This window comes from Diabrotica virgifera, chromosome 5 (assembly GCF_917563875.1).
Source record: "Diabrotica virgifera virgifera chromosome 5, PGI_DIABVI_V3a".
Lineage (NCBI taxonomy): Eukaryota > Metazoa > Arthropoda > Insecta > Coleoptera > Chrysomelidae > Diabrotica > Diabrotica virgifera.
Genome location: NC_065447.1, coordinates 22844253 through 22863009, shown reverse-complemented (window position 1 = coordinate 22863009; position 18757 = coordinate 22844253). Strand labels below are relative to the sequence as shown.

General features: G+C 32.8%; 1 protein-coding gene across 2 annotated transcripts in view; it reads right to left on the bottom strand.

Annotated features, from left to right (window-relative positions):
* Positions 1 to 778: 778 nt before the first annotated feature.
* Positions 779 to 18757, bottom strand: part of LOC114332985 (farnesol dehydrogenase) — a 72849-nt gene continuing 54870 nt past the window's right edge. Inside the window, exons 1-4 of one of the 2 annotated variants that reach the window (XM_028282789.2) lie at positions 13312 to 13586; positions 6796 to 7257; positions 3880 to 4026; positions 779 to 926 (exon numbers count right to left, since the gene is read on the bottom strand). In XM_028282789.2, coding sequence (XP_028138590.1) covers positions 885 to 926; positions 3880 to 4026; positions 6796 to 7257; positions 13312 to 13419 — 759 coding nt within the window. In that variant the 5' untranslated portion in view covers positions 13420 to 13586 and the 3' untranslated portion in view covers positions 779 to 884. Of the gene's footprint in view, positions 927 to 3879; positions 4027 to 6795; positions 7258 to 13311; positions 13587 to 18757 lie in introns of those variants that run through there. The other variant, XM_028282791.2, reaches the window with a different exon arrangement.

Genomic DNA, 18757 nt, shown 5'->3' with positions numbered 1-18757 from the left:
TAAGTTTATTTTTGTAAAATAAATATACCTACCAAGCATTGGGTCTATTGAACAACAAGAAGTATTTGTTTTACTTCCTCGTATTTAAGTGTTTACTTAATAGTAATTAAATAAAGCATTAAAGAAATGACTTTATTCAATAAATATTAAGTAAATACTTAAATTATTTGTAAGTAAAAGCAAATACTTCTTTTTATTCAATAGACCCATTGTAGAAATAAATAATTTTCATGTGCCTACACCTTCCAAAAGTAGTAAGAATTTTAAAAATCGTTATTACGATTAATAAATTAATAGATTATTTAATAATTTAATAATAACGTTATTACTCAAAAGTTGGTTTTGAAAATAACTCTCTAATTAATAATCTATAGAAATAACCTTAAAAAACAGAAAAAAATTTTAAGCAAAGGCTTAAACCAACTCCTGCGCGAGCTTAAAATTATTTGGTTTAAGCCTAGGCTTAAGCCTCAAATTGAAGTGGAAATACAGGCATCTAAGCTTAAGCAAAGGCCCAAAGTATGCTTTGGCTTAAGTGAGGTTGGAAATACCGGCCCTTAGTTGTAAAATATTATAAAGTAGCAAATCGTTTAAGGAAACTAAATATTTATTCAAATACTCATTCTAACAAATATACATATATGAAAATACAGTAGTGCTAGTCAAAATGAACCATGTTAATTGAATATTTTGAAGGTACCTACTTCAACTAAGGTTTTAATTTTTTCTGCATTGTAGTTTTCTGCATTCAAATAAAGGATGCTTTAAACAGAAGGCGTATAAAAAAAACAAGTTTATTAGATATTTAACAAATATAAAAATATGCTCACATTGTTCACACTAGAAATATTTCTAAACAGCTTGAGACTTCTTTAAGTGCATTTTTAAAGAAGTTCTCCCTGGGGTTTGATAATAATTTCATGGACCTAGAAAAATATTATTTAATTAATTATCACATTATAAGTTTATTTTTAAAGAAATAAATAAGGATATATTTTATATTCTTTTCATACAGAAGTACAAAAATATCAAACGTTGATAAAAATGCTAATATTTAAATGACTCATACATGTATTTATAATGTATCATAGAGCAAGTTTGAGGATAAAGAGACTTGGTGGTGGTCAAACGAAGTTCAAGGAAAAATAAAAGAGAATGGAAAATTATATAAAAAGTGGCAAGAAACCAGATCCAACACAGATCTTCAAAACTATATGGTCGCGAAAAAGGAAGCGAAAGTAGCACTAGCAAAAGCTAAAGCAGAAGCGTATTCAAACCTATACGATCAACTTGATACCAGGGAAGGCGAAACGAAGATATATAAAATAGCCAAACAGAGAGCAAAGAAAACAAAAGATTTTAATCAAATTAGATGTATCCGCGATGAAAACAATAAAATACTAGTTCACGAAAAGGATTTCAAAAAGAGATGGAAATAGTACTTTGACAGCTTATTAAATGAAGAATTTGACAGACAGCCTGTGGAGTCAACGGAGACAGTAGCAGCAATGGTCACCAAAATAACAAACGAGGAAGTGGCTCAAGCGCTTCAAAAAATAAAGATAGGAAAAGCGGTAGGACCAGATGATATTCCTGGTGAAGTATGGAAAGCATTGGGAGAGACAGGAACAAGGTGGCCAGCAGGTTTATTTAATAGAATTATGGAAGTTGGACAAATGCCAGACGAATGGATAAGCAGTATATTAGTACCTGTCTACAAAAACAAGGGAAATATACAGCAGTGTACAAACTACAGGGCTATAAAACTGGTTAGCCACACCATGAAAATATGGGAGAGAGTAATTGATAGACGGATACGTGAAGAGACCGACATATCCGAGAATCAATTTGGCTTTATGCAGGGCAGATCAACAACAGACGCAATTTTCGTTATAAGGCAGTTAATGGAAAAATAGAGGAGTAAAGAAACAAACGCTCATATGGTATTCATTGATCTTGAGAAAGCATATGATAGAGTTCCTCGAGAGATTCTGTGGTGGACACTCAATAAGAAAGGAGTCCCTGGTGCATATGTAAAGATTGTGAGGGATATGTATGAGGGAGTAACGACTAGTGTTAGGACAGGTGTGGGAGAGACTGATAAATTTCATGTGAAAGTAGGATTGCACCAAGGCTCGGTGCTTAGTCCGTATTTATTCTCATTAGTTTTGGACCAGATAACAGCGAAACTACAGGGTAACATTCCATGGTGCTTAATGTATGCTGATGATGTCGTGTTAGTAGGAAATAGTGTAAGAGACTTAGATAAAAAACTGGAACAGTGGACACGAGCTCTAGAGGAAAAAGGTTTAAAACTTAGTAGGACAAAGACAGAGTATTTGGAATGTTCATTTAAACATGGAGTTACTACAAATAAAATGGTATCTTTGGATGGTGAACTGATTGTAAAAAGCAATAGTTTTAAGTACCTGGGATCGGTATTACAGAGTAATGGAGAAATAGATGGAGATGCATGCAGTAGAATTAGGGCTGGATGGATGAAGTGGAAGGAAGCGAGTGGTGTGTTGTGTGACAGAAAAGTTCCAATGAAGCTGAAAGGAAAATTCTATAAAACAGCCATAAGACCGGCTATGATGTACGGAACTGAATGTTGGGCAGTGAAAAAAAAAAGAGAATTAGGGCTGGATGGATGAAGTGGAAGGAAGCGAGTGGTGTGTTGTGTGACAGAAAAGTTCCAATGAAGCTGAAAGGAAAATTCTATAAAACAGCCATAAGACCGGCTATGATGTACGGAACTGAATGTTGGGCAGTGAAAAAAAAGAGGAACAACGAATGCATGTGGCGGAGATGAGAATGCTTAGATAAATGAATGGAGTTACAAGAAAGGATAAAATTAAAAATGAATATATTAGGGGAAGTCTAGGTGTGGCACCAATTGATGCCAAAATGAGAGAGCATAGGTTGAGATGGTTTGGTCATGTTCAACGTCGTGACGTTAATCATCCAATACGAAGAGTAGCTGAAGTGCAGATTCCTGGAAGGAGTAGGAGAGGAAGACCAAAGAAGACGTGGGGGGAGACGATTAGGCAGGACATGTTGGTAAAGGGGATTAATATTGATATGACCCAGGATAGAATTGTGTGGAGAAATGCAATTAGGGAAGCCGACCCCGCATAGGGATAAGGCAAAGAGAATGATGATGATGAATGTATCATAGAGCAGTCATGTCATTACAGTATAGGTGAGTGTAGGGTACTGCATCACTTTGTTGAGGAAAATGGTTTAAAACTTTTTTTTCTTCTTTTATGGCCTTTGGTAACTGCGCTCATCTAGCCAGCAACACTTAAAATCAACGCCTAACCAAACCTACCATACACCAAGACCATTACGAATTCAATCGAGCAATCAAAGGTAGGGAAGGGAAAAAAACTTTTCGCGCCCAGGGGTGGTTTAAAACTTAGTAGAACAAAAACAGAATATTTGGGATCTTTAGTTAAAAATGGACTACAAATAAATTATATTTTTGGATAGTGAAATGATTGTAAAAACTAATAGTTTTAAATATCTAGGATTGGTATTACAGAATAATGGGGAAATAGATGGATATGCATAAAATAGAATTAGGGAAAAGCAGATGAAGATGAACAGGAAAGAAGTGTTCAGTGACAGAAAGATTACAAATTTGACAGAAAGTTTCAATAGGACGGAACCAGATATGGGCAGTTAAAACAAAAAAGCAACGAATGCTTTTGCGAACTTATGCGATGTATAGCAATCGCTCCGTTGTCGCTCGTGCTCTAAAAATCGCGTGCCTTCGCAAAAAGCATACTTCACTAACTATTTCATAAATAACCATTTTGAATAAACTAAATATACGTTAAAAAATGACATTGAGATTTTTTAAATAATGATCGTTACCTGGACATGTTGTGGTGTAGAAAGGACGTATGAAACTGCATCAGCTATGTCTTCAGATTTTAACATTGCGTCTTTAATCAGGGCAAACGCATTGGATTTTTTTATATTGGATATTATTTCTGTATCAACTATACCAGGGCTTATACTCTAAAACATAATTAAAATCTCAAAATATTAATATGTAATAACAAAGTGATATCTTCCTGAAATGTACGAGGATTGATGCAGAAATATGGTTCCCATTATTATTAAAAATAGACTAGTACTACCGCACTACTACTACCTCATATCGGTTTATAACGTTCTCCACCGTTCTTCGACTTCCAAATCCACTTGTTCCATATTTATGTCCTCTTCTATATTTCTTTTATTCTATTCCTTCGCTTTAACTTCTTCTTGGCCACCTCGTTTTTCCTTTCCTTTTGGTTGACATTCTAGTATATCCTTTGATATTCGTTGGTCATCCATTCTTTATATAATGTCCGGACCAGACAAGTTGTTTTGTTGGTACAAATAGACAACGTTGTTTATAGTCCAAGTAATGAAGCTTAAAATAGGACAAAACCTCGCAATTTTTACAGAATGAATCGATTTGCTTGAAAATTTGAGAATAAGTAGTGGATAGTCAAAGAATCAAAATCTATATGATGCCGAAAGGCGCTTTTACCATGGAGGTGGTTGCCACCCCATCTCGGGGGTGGAATTTTTTTATTATCTTTTTATCACAAAAGTTGGTGAAAACATTCATTCTAAGCAAAAACTGTTTTATACATTTTTTTTGATACAATTAATAGTTTTCGATTTATTCGCTATCGAAAGTGTTAGTTTTATATCGAAAAAATCAATGTTTTTAATCAATTTTCTGCTAATACCTCAAAAAGTTTTTGTTTTATCAAAACAACTTTACTTAACAAAATTGTACCTTGTGAAAAAATAAACAAAACGGTTTTTTTTTTATTTTCTTTAAGGCCAATAGTAATCGAGTTATACTTAATTATATGCTAGCTTTTCTTCGTCAAATGCTAAATATTGCAGTTTCGAAGTCGAAAGACGGATAAACTCTACATTTTTAGTGATCGAAAACAATCTCTTAATCACCAACCTAATTAAAATTAGTCATTGACCTTATTTGTCCTTTTTTATTTGTGTATTATTAATCGGTTCTAGAAGTTTGACCGGCTTAGAATGATTAGATTTTAAAAGAATGGAGTTAGAAGCGAATAACGAATTTTTGTAGTTTGGTAAAGAATGCCCTTTTCTTCAGAATACAGATTAGCACCAGAGATACGAAAAATGTTTTAATATGAAATGGTAGCTTATTTAATTCCGAAAAACTCGGTTTGCAAAAAATTTTTTCTGCGGCAAAAATTGAGTGAGCTATTGACAAGTAAAACTTGTAATAACATGCAAAAATCACCTTTACTAACCCTTTCAAAGTCACCTCTTTTTGGGACAGAGGTTTTTAAAAGGATTTAGTATTAATATCGTTATAGATCTTGTAAAAATCTACAACATTATTTTTAACCGAACTTTCTAAGATAAAAAATAAAAAAGTTACGGTTAAAAAATCAATATATTTTAAAAAAAAATGGAGAAATTCAATTTGAAGCACAATAGTGTAAGTTAGCGGTGTTTTTAGTCATTGGCCTTATTCAGTCTTCTATATTTATGTATTATTAATAGATTCTAGAAGTTTGACTGGCATAGAATAATTAGTTTTTAAAAAATTAGGGTTAAAAGCGAATAACGAATTTTTGTAGTTTGGTAAAAAATGCCATTTTCTTCAGAATAGAAAGATTAGTATCAGAGATATGAAAAAATGTTTAAATATGAAATTATACGTCATTTAATTTCCAAGAACAAGGTGTGAAAAAATTTTTTCTACGGCAAAAATTGAGTGAATCGTAAATGAGTACCTATATAGAAAAACATTGATTTTTTCGATATAAAACTAACACTTTCGATAGCGAATAAATTGATAACTATTAATTTGATCAAAAAAATATATAGAACATTTTTTGCTTAGAATGAACGTTTTTATTAACGTTTGCTGTCAAAATATAATAAAAAATTTCCACCCCCGAGATAGGATGGCAACCACCCTTATGGTAAAAGCGCCTTTCGGCATCATATAGATATTGATCCTTGAATTACACACTACTTATTCTCAAATTTTAAAGCAAATCGATCCATTCTGTAAAAATTGCGAGGTGAAAAGCTTCAGTTCCTGGACTATTATTCTCATTGAAATTTAATAGTTTGAAAGAAGACCAAGAAGGCGGTCATTATTAACCAGATGGTCCGACAAATTCAAAACTCAGTTGGCCACTCCGTCTAAGAAACCCTTAGATCTCTTAGAAAACCAAGAGATGCTGGATACCTTTCTCGAAATAGAGGGAACATTAAATAATACCTCCTAGAAAGCAATACAGTGGAGATTTGCCACGAGACCAAGAGAAGAAAAAAACTTGACACACAGAAAAAGAAAAGGATCTTTCCCCCCTTCACACCTACCCACCTGCCACACTTGTCCACCTGTAACAATTGGCAGTACTTCAAAATATACCGCTTTTCCCACAGATTACAAAATTTTCCCATACCCAAAGTTCCTAATACCATCCCATACTCTGCAGGCCGTGAAAATCACCGATTTAATAAATAATTAACTACAATTTAAATGAAAATGAAAGACAGTTAATATTTCACTCTGTTTCAGAGACAGCCACCATCCGTTTACGTGGCAACGTAGTTCACGTTGGGCGCCAAGTGTAACCCTTGGAAAAGTGATTTATTGTTGCACAGCACAGGACCTACGCCAGGCTGAGCTAGCCAATAACCTTTGTAAGGGTTACACTATGTTGAGTGGTGGACACGTGTAGGTTGTTGATGATGCCTTTATTAAAATGATTTACTTACCGTGACTCTTATTTTGGATTTCCGTGCATTTAGTTCATGTCTTAATGTTTCCGTCAAAGCAGTCACTCCATGTTTGGTTGCTGGATAGACATCTACGTCAGGAATATTAAGCACAGTGTGACCGAAAAGGCTATTAATATGAATAATGTATCCATCTATATTATTCCTTTGCATAATGTCAATGGCCTCTCTTGTTGCTATACACACTGCTATAAGGTTAACATCGATAGTGGCTCTCCATGCTGCTGTATCCCCACCTATTAGACCTGTTTTGTGGTGGCAACCAGCATTATTTATTAGGATAGATACAGGACCGACATTTGCTGAAGTCCATTTGAAGAGTTCTTTGATGTCTTCTTCTTTGGCGACGTCTGCTTTCACTGAGTACAGCTTGCCTTTTTTGCCTTGAAGTTTTTGTGCTAAAGCGTCTACGTTTTCTTTTCTTCTAGCTGCGCCCACTACCTGTAATTATTTACTTAGCATTAGTATAATAAACAGTTCGTCCGTCCATCTCCGTAGCAGACGGCGAAAAGTAGCCTGCACAAAAGACAGAAGTTATTTCGAGATTTTTAACCAATAATATCAAAATATGCAGATGTAATTGATATTAAATATGGGAGAGAGTAATTGATAGACGGATCCGTGAAGAAACCGAAATATCCAATAATCAATTTGGCTTTATGCAGGGCAGATCAACAACAAATGCAATTGGGGAAAACAGTTGCAAAGGCAACTGATGGAAAAATACAAGAATAAAGAGACCAACGCTCATATGGTATTCATTGATCTTGAGAAAGCATATGATAGAGTTCGTCGAGAGATTCTGTGGTGGGTGCTCAATAAGAAAGGATTCCCTGCCGAATATGTAAAGATTGTGAGAGATATGTATGAGAGAGTAACGACTAGTGTTAGGACAGGTGTGGGAGAGACTGATAAATTTTAGGTGAAAGTAGGATTGCACCAAGGCTCGGTGCTTAGTCCTTATTTATTCTCATTAGTTTTGGACCAGATAACAGCGAAACTACAGGGTAGCATTCCATGGTGCCTAATGTATGCTGATGATAACATAATGGTGATGTAATGTTTATAGGAAATGGTGAAAGAGACTTAGAACAAAAACTGGAACAGTGGAGACAAGCCCTGGAGGAAAAAGGTTTAAAACTTAGTAGGGCAAAAACAGAGTATTTGGAATGTTCATTTAAAGATGGAGTTACTACAAATAAAATGGTATCTTTGAATGGTGAAATGATTGTGAAAAGCAATAGTTTTAAGTACCTAGGATCGGTATTACAGAGTAATGGAAAAATAGATGGAGATGCATGCAGTAGAATTAGGGCTGGATGGATGAAGTGGAAAGAAGCGAGTGGTGTGTTGTGTGACAGAAAAATTCCAATGAAGCTGAAGGGAAAATTCTATAAAACAGCCATAAGACCGGCTATGATGTACGGAACTGAATGTTGGGCAGTGAAAAAGAAAGAGGAACAACGAATGCATGTGAAGAAAATGAGAATGTTTAGATGGATGAGTGGAGTGACAAATAAGGATGAGTATTAGGTAATTAGAAATGAGTATATTAGGGGAAGCCTAGGTGTGGCATCAATTGATGCCAAAACGAGAGAGCATAGGTTAAGATGGTTTGGTCATGTTCAACGTCGAGACGTTAATCACCCAATACGAAGAATAGCTGAAGTGCAGATCCCTGGAAGGAGTAGGAGAGGAAGACCAAAGAAGACCTGGGGGAGACGATAAGGCAGGACATGTTGGTAAAGGGGAATAAAATTGTTATGATACAAGATACAATTGTGTGGAGAAATGCAATTAGGGAAGCCGACCCCGCATAGGGATAAGGCAAAGAGAATGATGATAATCAAGATTTGCAGATGACACCATAATATTTGCGGACAACCTAGAAGACCTACAAGTCCTTATGAACGAAGTCACGTATTGAAGTGCGTATAATATAAGTGAACAATATGGAGTCAATATAAACGTAAATAAGACAATGTTTATGATATATACATTAAATTAAGATTAGATCAACAACCAGGAGATAAGAGAGAGCATCGGAAAAACTAGATCTACCTTCAACCGGATGGCGGCCCCCTTCAACGTTTCTCTTGGTATACAAATAAGGGTGCTGCGATGATACGTCTTCTCAATTCTGTTTTATAGTTGAATCGTGAACCTTAAACGAATATAATATTTATGTGTAAAAGATTGAAAGAAGATTATGAATGAAGAATAACCGAGAGGTACTGACCACCATCAAATCTCGAAAGTTACAGTACTTCGGATACATTATGCGAAATGATTACAGATATGCCCTCCAACAAACTACCCTGCAAGGCAAAATATTTTGAAAGCGGTGTCCACGAACAAGAAGAACATCGTGGTTAAAGAACCTAAGAATCTGGTTCCACACAATATTTGTGCTGCTTTTCTAGGCTGATGCAAACAAGAAAAACATTGTCATGATGATCATCAATCATCAATATTCATAACGGATAAGCACACCAAGAAGAAGGCTTAATTTACGCTGATCACAATTGAAGGAAAATAAGATAAATGGTGAAAGTAATTTATCGTACGTCAACTAATACAAAAATCAATGAAGAGAGTTTGGCAAATCATATTTTGTTTCTTTGTTAACCTTACCAAAGCATTTGACAGAGCTCTAATATACTTTAACTACGATTCCAAACGATTACACTTTAAAATATCAAATATACAATATAATATAAGGTCACTGAGATTCCATAATAGCCGATCTATATCAAATAAAAAATATTATTTTCGTTCAATAAATACTGCCTTTATATATATGACGCTCTTCTTTTTTTGTGATCATTAATCTGATATCCTTTTGTAATATCATAAAAACAATTCAAAATAAGTATGTGAATGAACCACGATACAGGAAATAGGCAATGGAAGAAAATATCGACATGTAGTCCTCTTTCAATGTAAAATGTGTGGGTACATGAGACAAATACATACTGTAAAAACAATATTTAGTATGGTCAAATGTATGGTATAACTAGACCCAAACCCATAGATCTGGATCACGCGTATGAAAAAAAAGTTGATTAATAGCAAGCTGAAATTTTGTTAATAGCTTAAGGGTGTCTAGTCGGATAAACTTTGATATATGGGAACACTGTAACAAGGGCAGTTTTAATTGTGGAACAGGTTAAAAATTTGGAACGGTCAGACCACGAAAACGGCACATTTATTTTGTCCGACAGAACAGACTTAAACTCTCCGCACAGAGATTAAACTTTCATGCAAAAATCAGACTGCTATTTTATCACCTGTCATAATTCCTGTCATTTGATATATTCTACATGTTCCACTCATTAAAACGCCCATTTCGTGATAAATAGCAGTCTGATTTTTGCATGAGAGTTTAATCTCTGTTCCGAGAGTTTAAGTCTGTTCTGTCGGACAAAATACATGTGCCGTTTTCGTGGTCTGTCCGTTCCAAATTTTTAACCTGTTCCACAATTAAAACTTCCCCTGTTCCAGTGTTCCCATATATCAAAGTTTGTCCGACTAGACACCCTTAAGCTATTAACAAATTTTCAGCTTGCTATTAATCAACTTTTTTTTCATACGCTGGATCCAGACCTACCAGACATCCAAAGTGAAAGTTATCCTCCAACACCAAATTGTTCTATATGGTCCACATAATGTTCAGAAAAAAGTCACACCATTTTGAGCGTCGGGTTTGGGAGGGGTGAGGGGGGAGAAATTGGTAAATTCGTAGTTTTTAGGTTTTCGTTAATATTTCTTAAACTATGCGGTTTAGCATGAACAACCTTCTATACAAAATTGTTCTACATTAAATTTGAAATAAAAAAGGTCCTATGCATAATCCTTCTAAAATGAACGGTTCCAAAGTTACGGAGGTAGTATAGTATAATTGGTGCAAAAAAGGCCTAACCCAAACATCCAAAATAAAAGTTTTCCTCCAATATCAAATTGTTCTATATGGTCCACATATTGTTTAGTAAAAAGTTACACCATTTTGAGCATCCAGTTTGGGGGGGAGGAGATGGGGGAGAAGTCGGTAAATTAGTAGTTTTTTACGTTTTTCGTCAATATTTCTAAAACTATGCTTTAGCGTAAACAATGTTATATACAAAAATATTCTACATAAAATTTAAAACAAAAAAGGTCTGATACATAATTATTATAAAATCAACGGTTCCAGAGTTACGGAGGGTGAAAATGTGGAGGTTTTCGATACTTTTTATATTCTTTGGGCAATTTATAATATTATTACTGATGAAAGAAATTTTCGTTAACAGGATTGTGTTTTGTAAATAAAATTTGCTATTTCAGTGGCCGATGGTATGTTAGTGATAAGACCTTGAAGAAATGTCAACCTCACCACTTAAAATCATCATCAATTGCCCAAAAAATATGAAAAGTATAGTAAACCTCCACTTTTCATCCTCCGTAACTCTTGAACCATTGATTTTATAACAATTATGTATCGAAACTTTTTTGTTTTAAATTTTATGTAGAACATTTTTGTATAGAACGTTGTTTACGTTAAACCATAGTTTTAGAAATATTGACGGAAAACTAAAAAAACTACTAATTTACCGACTTCTCCCCAATCTTCCCCCCACCAAACCGGGCGCTTAAAATGGTGTAACTTTTTACTAAACAATATGTGGATCATATAGAACAGTTTGTTGTTGGAAGAATACTTTTACTTTGGATGTCTGGGTTAGGCCTTTTTTTGGACCAATTATACTATACTACCTCCGTAACTTTGGAAACGTTCATTTTAGAAGGATTATGCATAGGACCTTTTTTATTTCAAATATAATGTAGATAATTTTTGTATAAAAGGTTGTCCATCCTAAACCACATAGTTTTAGACGAAAAACGTAAAAAACTACGAATTTACCGATTTCTCCCCCCCCCTTCCCCCACCCCTCAAACCAGACGCTCAAAATGGTGACTTTTTTTTAACATTATGTGAACCATATAGAACAATTTGGTGTTGGAGGATAACTTTCACTTTGGATGTCTGGGTTATGCCATCTTTTGGATCAATTGTATCATACTCAGAGAAAACGTAAATTCATAACAAAAGAATTGTTGATTTTTATCAAAACCACAATATGTCTTGATGTAACATAAAAAAGAAGACATCTTGAAACAAAATTATTATGAACAATAACCTTCTTTTTCTTGCAGTTCCTTCTCCTATCGGAGGTTTTCTATCATCACAGCTATCCGTACCTTATTGGCGGCTGCTCTGATAAGATCTACTAGTTTACTGATCTACTGGTTTCTCCACCAGAAAATTCTTCGTCTTTCTATGGATCTTTTAACCTTAATTTTACCTTACATTATGAGCCTTCATACCTCATATTTCGCACCTCCAGTAATGTGGCCTAAATATTCAAGCTTTCTTGTTTTTATTTTGTTTATGACCTCGCAATCTTTTTGTAGCCATCTTAATATTTCTGCATTTGTAACTTGTTGGATCCATGATATTTTCAAAATACTTCTCTAGCACCACGTCTCAAATGCTTCCAACTTCCTTATATGATCCACTTTTAGTGTCGAGCTTTCTATTCCATACAACAAAGTGGAGAACACGTAGCTCTTATCCTCAGACCCAGAGGAAGATCTCGATTAGCAAACATATTTTTTTCATTTTTAGAACAATAGCCAGAATCAAATAATTTCTTTTCTAATATGGGAAGAAGAATAAAGCATAATATACTCTGGGAAGTCAGTGAAGTACCGTAGATACCAAATAAAACAACAAAGGTTAAGATGAACTCTGCAATAATAGTCACCCAATAAAAATAATAACTGTCCATTTTCTTGAAGGAGAAGGAGAGGAAGATCAACGAAGACATGGAAGAGATGGTCAGATGAGACATGTATGTGAAAAAAAAACATGTGATTATTGATACGTTTATCGAAATGCTCCGACTGGTCGACTCTTTATGCAGTTGAAGCGTGGACCCTTAAAACTTAAACCGTAAATAAATTGGAGGCGCTTGAAATGTGGATCTACCGGAGAATCCTTAAAGTTTCATGGACATGAAATGATGTCAATGATGATTTCAAAGAACGAGAGCTTTTCAACACAGTGAAAGTTAGAAATACTTCATACCTAGGCCACATACTGAAAAATAATAAGCACCAATATACTCAACTAATAGTGAAAGGAAAGATTGGGGGAAAAAGGACTACAAAGAAAAGGCTATCGTGGCTAGTGATAAAAACAGCTGAATAGAGACAAAAATTTTGCAATATTAGCAGCCAACCTCCAATGAGGAGAGGGCACTTTAAGAATAAAAAGAAGAATATAATTAATGCCACATAGGCATAAAAACCAAAAAATTACGATGATGAATGAGAAAAAAATGCTAATATTGAATATTTTAAAAAATATAGTGACACCAAATTTAAATCATATACGTTAAGCACTATGGTCAAAAAAACAAGTGATTGTTTTAATAAAATATAAATAATTCTTACCAAAAGTCCTTTCTCAACCAAAAGTTCTGCAATTGCTGCCCCTATTCCAGAACTAGCCCCTGTAACAATGGCTACTTTGCCTACCCATCTGTCCATAGAAAGAACCATCGCGGATTTTTTAACCAAACAGAGTCACACGTCTAGCTACTTATTTATTTATATTCCGAATAACAGTAAAAAAAATACAAACGTATTTTCGATTACCTAATACATCCAACATGATGGCCATGGCAAATTAAATACGTACCTATCTAAAATAATCTCTAATATTAAAATAATTGCCAGCAGGTAAAATCAAAAGCAACATTTGTTGGGAATTCAGATAAGCTAATTTATAATGTTTTGTTATAGACCAATCAAGTTAGTAAAAAATAAGCCGTTTTTCGACATAATTGAAAAGACGAGGTTTGACAGTTGAAATGTGTAGTATGAGATATTACAAAAAGGCTACCATCTTGGGATTTATCAATTTTTTAGTGGAACATTTTTTAAATAAACAATCAAAACGTCAAACTTAGTTTTTTGCTCATAACTTAAAAACTTGTTTATTTAGAAATTTGACGTCCACAGGTAACTTTCTCAGAAAAAAAAGATACATCGAATGAGATACGCTAAATAAAAATCGGTTAGTAAACAAACAAGTTATTGCAAAACGGACGACAAAATCACTGTTTTTGAATATTGTTAATAACAATTTTATTTTTTATTAAAATATGTTTAAATATACCTAAACTTGACTGGTGTTTGACTGGTGTGCAAAAAATGCTCCAGATCTGTTAATTAGTTTTTGCAAAATTTAATTTGTTTATAAAATTTTTTGAAAAACAAGTTCTGAGGCTGGTCCAGTTAATATGGCTGAATGTATCCGAATAATCAGGGACTCATTTGCTTCGTTAAGATGTATACTAATACCCATTAAAAAAAAGTAAAAAAAATTACATGTACGTACACAAAATTATTTGTTAATAAATAGCAGTTTTTAAGCTTATAAACAATTACAATAATTTCGTAGAAATTAGATCAAATTAAATGGCAATAAAAGATACTAAAAACTGGTTAAAATACACAACTTCTAAAAAAAATTTTTAGGTCCTACGACCCTTGGGGTCTGAGATAGCCCCTTTTTTTGAAAAAATCACTGTTACGTTAATTAACAACACTAAGATTTGAAATTAACCAATCTTTTATAAGAAAAGTCAAAGTTTTAACAAAGTTTTTTGCAAGAAAAAATGTTAAAAATTGTTTAAACAGTATTGTTATAAAGAAAGAGTATTTTGCGTTCCGACTAAAGTAAAAAAAATGATGGGCGCAGCCGAATGAGAATAAATTCGCGGACTAGCATTCGCTAGCGCTAGACCGTTGCAGCCCATTTTTAACATTGACAGTATACCGGATTTGAAGATTAATATTATATTTATATATTTTGGTAGAATATGAATTTTATGAATATTATTATGTTGCACATTTATTTAGTAAAATTATATTTTAAATAAATAAATTTAAAAAATAACAATAAAAAGGCCACAAAGTCAAAATATGCAACAGAAAAAAGTTACGCGACCTTATAGACGAGTGGTACGTGGTACTCCCCAAAAAAACGCTCATTTCTCGAGATATCAACCACGGTGTGGTGAATGGCTAATTTTGGTCTTACTTTATACTTATTATGGTGCTGAAAACGAAAATGAGTTTTATTTTGAATTTTAGATGGAGAAACATTGTCAAAATCGCAATTTTACCCTAAAAATAAAAAAATATGAAATCACGTTTTTCTTAAAATTAAAAGTTACACCACGTTTTTTCTATAAAACATTTTGTTCTCTGTACTCTAGATTTTAACTTAAAATTAATTAAACAGCTAAATTTCAAATTTTGTTACTCAACTTTTGCGATTAAACTTTGCAATTCAAGAATCTACACCTTTTACTTCAAACAATTTATAACTGTCTTTATGGCAAGACAGAAATATTGAAGCAGGTCCCATTGTCTTCAGAAAGGTGAGAAATATATACTATAAAAATATCAGAAAAAAATATTACAATGGAACAGAGTTGTAGCAAATTAAACTCAAAAAAACGTGGTTTTTTTTTATTTTTAGGGTAAAGTTGCGATTTTGATAATGTTCCCCCACGTAAAATTCAAAACAACCCTAATTTTAGTTTTGAGCACCATCAAAAATATAAAGTATGACCAAAATTAGTATCGGTATCACGAGAAATAAGCTTTTTTTGGGGTGTACCGCTCGTCTATAAAGTCACATAACATTTTTCCTATTGCATATTTTAAATTGAATTTTTTTGGAAAACTTCTTCATAAATTATATTTTATTTCTGTGTTAATTAAAATTATAAACTAAAAAGTTTGTCACTCAACTTTTTTAAGTAAACATGAAACTAACGAAATCTGACGACAAAATGTTTAAAAATTAACAACTTCTCTTTTAACGTGTTGAGTCATTTTGGACAAATCTCATTGTTATCTAAATGCTTCAAAGATAACACAGTAAAATTTTCAAAAGGAAATATTTACAGCGACCAAAAATACAGTGAGTTAAAATTGAAAAATCATCAAAATTTATTTTTCGCATTTTTGCATAAAATTTGATTTTTGAACATGTTCCACTAATTCTAGAAAAAAATTAACTCCATATTCGGATTCAGAGACCTCGAGAACATAAGGAAGGACGAAAATTTGTCATTCACCTTAAAGTGGATTTTTGTGGTCGGGATAACGTAATTTTAATAGTTGCTGCCGCATGCCGGTCGCCAACCGCGCCCACTATTCAGTCAGTCGACTACGCCCGCTATTTTTTACTTTAGTCGGAACGCAAAATACTCTGTGTTTATAACACTCCTATTTAAACAATTTTTAACATTTTTCTTACTAAAAACTTTGTTAAAAACTTTGACTTTTCTTATAAAAGATTGATTAATTTCAGCTCTTAGTGTTGTTAATTAACGTAACAGTGATTTTTTCAAAAAAAGGGGCTATCTCAGACCCCAAGGGTCGTAGGACCTAAAAATTTTTTTTGAAAGTTGTGTATTTTAACCAGCTTTCCGTATTTTTTATTGCCATTTAATTTGATCTAATTTCTACGAAATTATTGTAATTGTTTATAAGCTTAAAAACTGATATTTATTAACAAATAATTTTGTGTACGTATATGTAATTTTTTTTACTTTTTTTTTTCATAAGCTGTTAGTATACATCTTAACGAAGGAAATGAGCCCCGGACTATTGAGATACATTCAGCCATATTAACTGGACCAGCCTCAGAAATTAGCTAGTTTTTCAAAAAAATTTATAAACAAATTAAATTTTACGAAAACTATTTAACAGATCTGGACCATTTTTTGCACACCATTCAAACACCATAATGCCCTCAATTTTGCTTATATTAAAACGTATTTTAACAAACAATAAAATTGTTATTAACTATATTCAAAAACAGTGATTTTGTCATCCGTTTTGCAATAACTTTTTTGTTTACTAACCTATTTTTATTTAGCTTACCTCATTCGATATATCTTTTTTTTTCTGAGAAAGTTACCTGTGGACGTCAAATTTCTAAATAAACAAGTTTTTAAGTTATGAGTAAAAAACTAAGTTTGACGTTTTGATTGTTTATTAAAAAAATGTTCCACTAAAAAATTGACGAATCCAAAGATGGTAGTCTTTTTGTAATATCTCATATTACACATGTCAACTGTCAAACCTCGTATTGAATAATTGTTTCGTGTATCATTAATTTAAGGACATGATTGTACGTAAACAAAAATAAAGAGAATTGTATTTTATACAGTTTTTGAAACTTCCATTAAGTTTTTTGTCAACTAAATATATTTTTGTTCTAACATTTTTTTTAAATTTTGGACCCTGTTTGGGAAATTTCCCCACCCCTCCCCCTTCGTAGGTTCTCTGGTCTCTCTAGCCAGAGAACGAGCCTACGTAGGTTATCTGGTTCTCTCGAAAAATTGTAGTAACTCGCTATTTTAACAAATTCAGTCCTTACAATTTTTGTCGAAAAGTTGAAAATGGCGGAGATATGAAACAAAAACATTTGCTATAAAACCAATCAGGTCTTGCGCTCGCGCCTTTACCGCATACGTACTACGTTAAATATCGATTTTATGAAAAAAATGGATCAAATTAAAATTGTATAAAATTTAATTCACTTTTATTTTCGTATAGGTACATGTTTGTCGTAAAACTAATAATAAACAAAATAATTCAATAATTATGCTCCAACTCACTATTTTCCCCCATAACTCGGAAAATATCGACCGCACGAAAAAAATTAAAATAAAATAAATTATCGAAAATCGAATTTTCAACAATTTTAGTACTTACACGTTTTGTCGAAAAGTTGAAAGTGGCGGAGATATCGTTTTAAATATTCGTTTAAAATCAAGATGGCGGCTAACGCTACAGCGGAGTTCAGTCGAGATTTTAAATTTACACTACTATTAACCCTCCTTAAAGATTAGAAAAATTTAATTTGGGGCAGCTTGGCATGCAAGGTCGACTGCTATCCCGACTGGGCCAAAGGTAGGTATAGTCTTTTTACTACAAAAGCAAGGTTATGTAGGTCAAAATTTCTGACGTCAGAGCACTGACAAATAATTAGAATGTGACTTTTCGTCATGGCCACGTTAATGCCATTACCTGTCAGATATTTTCTTTGTTTTTGTTTACTGTACAAATAATATCTCTAATTCTTTTTTCCTATTAATGATGTCAATCGGTTTTCATTTCTTGCCGAAATATATTAATAATACGCCGAAATATTTGTAATGTTAATTAAATCAACTTTAAAATTGACATTTCTTTAGCTGACCGAACTGACCGATCTTGCAAGAGTGTCAAAATGGTATTATAATAGGGCTTTTCATTCATAGTTAATTGTTTCCAGCTTCTTTCATATGTTGTATAATCCGGGTATATTAATATTATACACAGATTATATAACATATGACGGAAGCTCGAAACAAATGACAATCGATGAAAAGCCCTATAATAAAAACGTAATCGCGAGTACATTGAGAATTTTAGATTTTATATATTTTAAAAAACATATTTTATTATTCATATAAATTTTATGAAACATTCCTTTAAGTTAAATACTCCAGAAAATAATAATTTTATTTAAATATATCAGACAATAATGCATTGTAACTCTGTAATCGTACTGATGTAACAGTTCTGTTTTTCTATATTTTTATTTCATTTCGTACACAATTTGATCCAAAATATAGCTTTACACTGTAGGTACTGTTTTTATAAATACCTACATATTAAAATATTCCTTAATTTAAAAGCTATTGCAATTCTTGTTGTGTACGTGTACCCATACTATTGTGTTTGTGTTCGTATTGAGAAACATTGTGCAAAATCAAAAATGCTTTTTTAATAGATTATTTTTAAACAAGAACGAAATAAACCATTA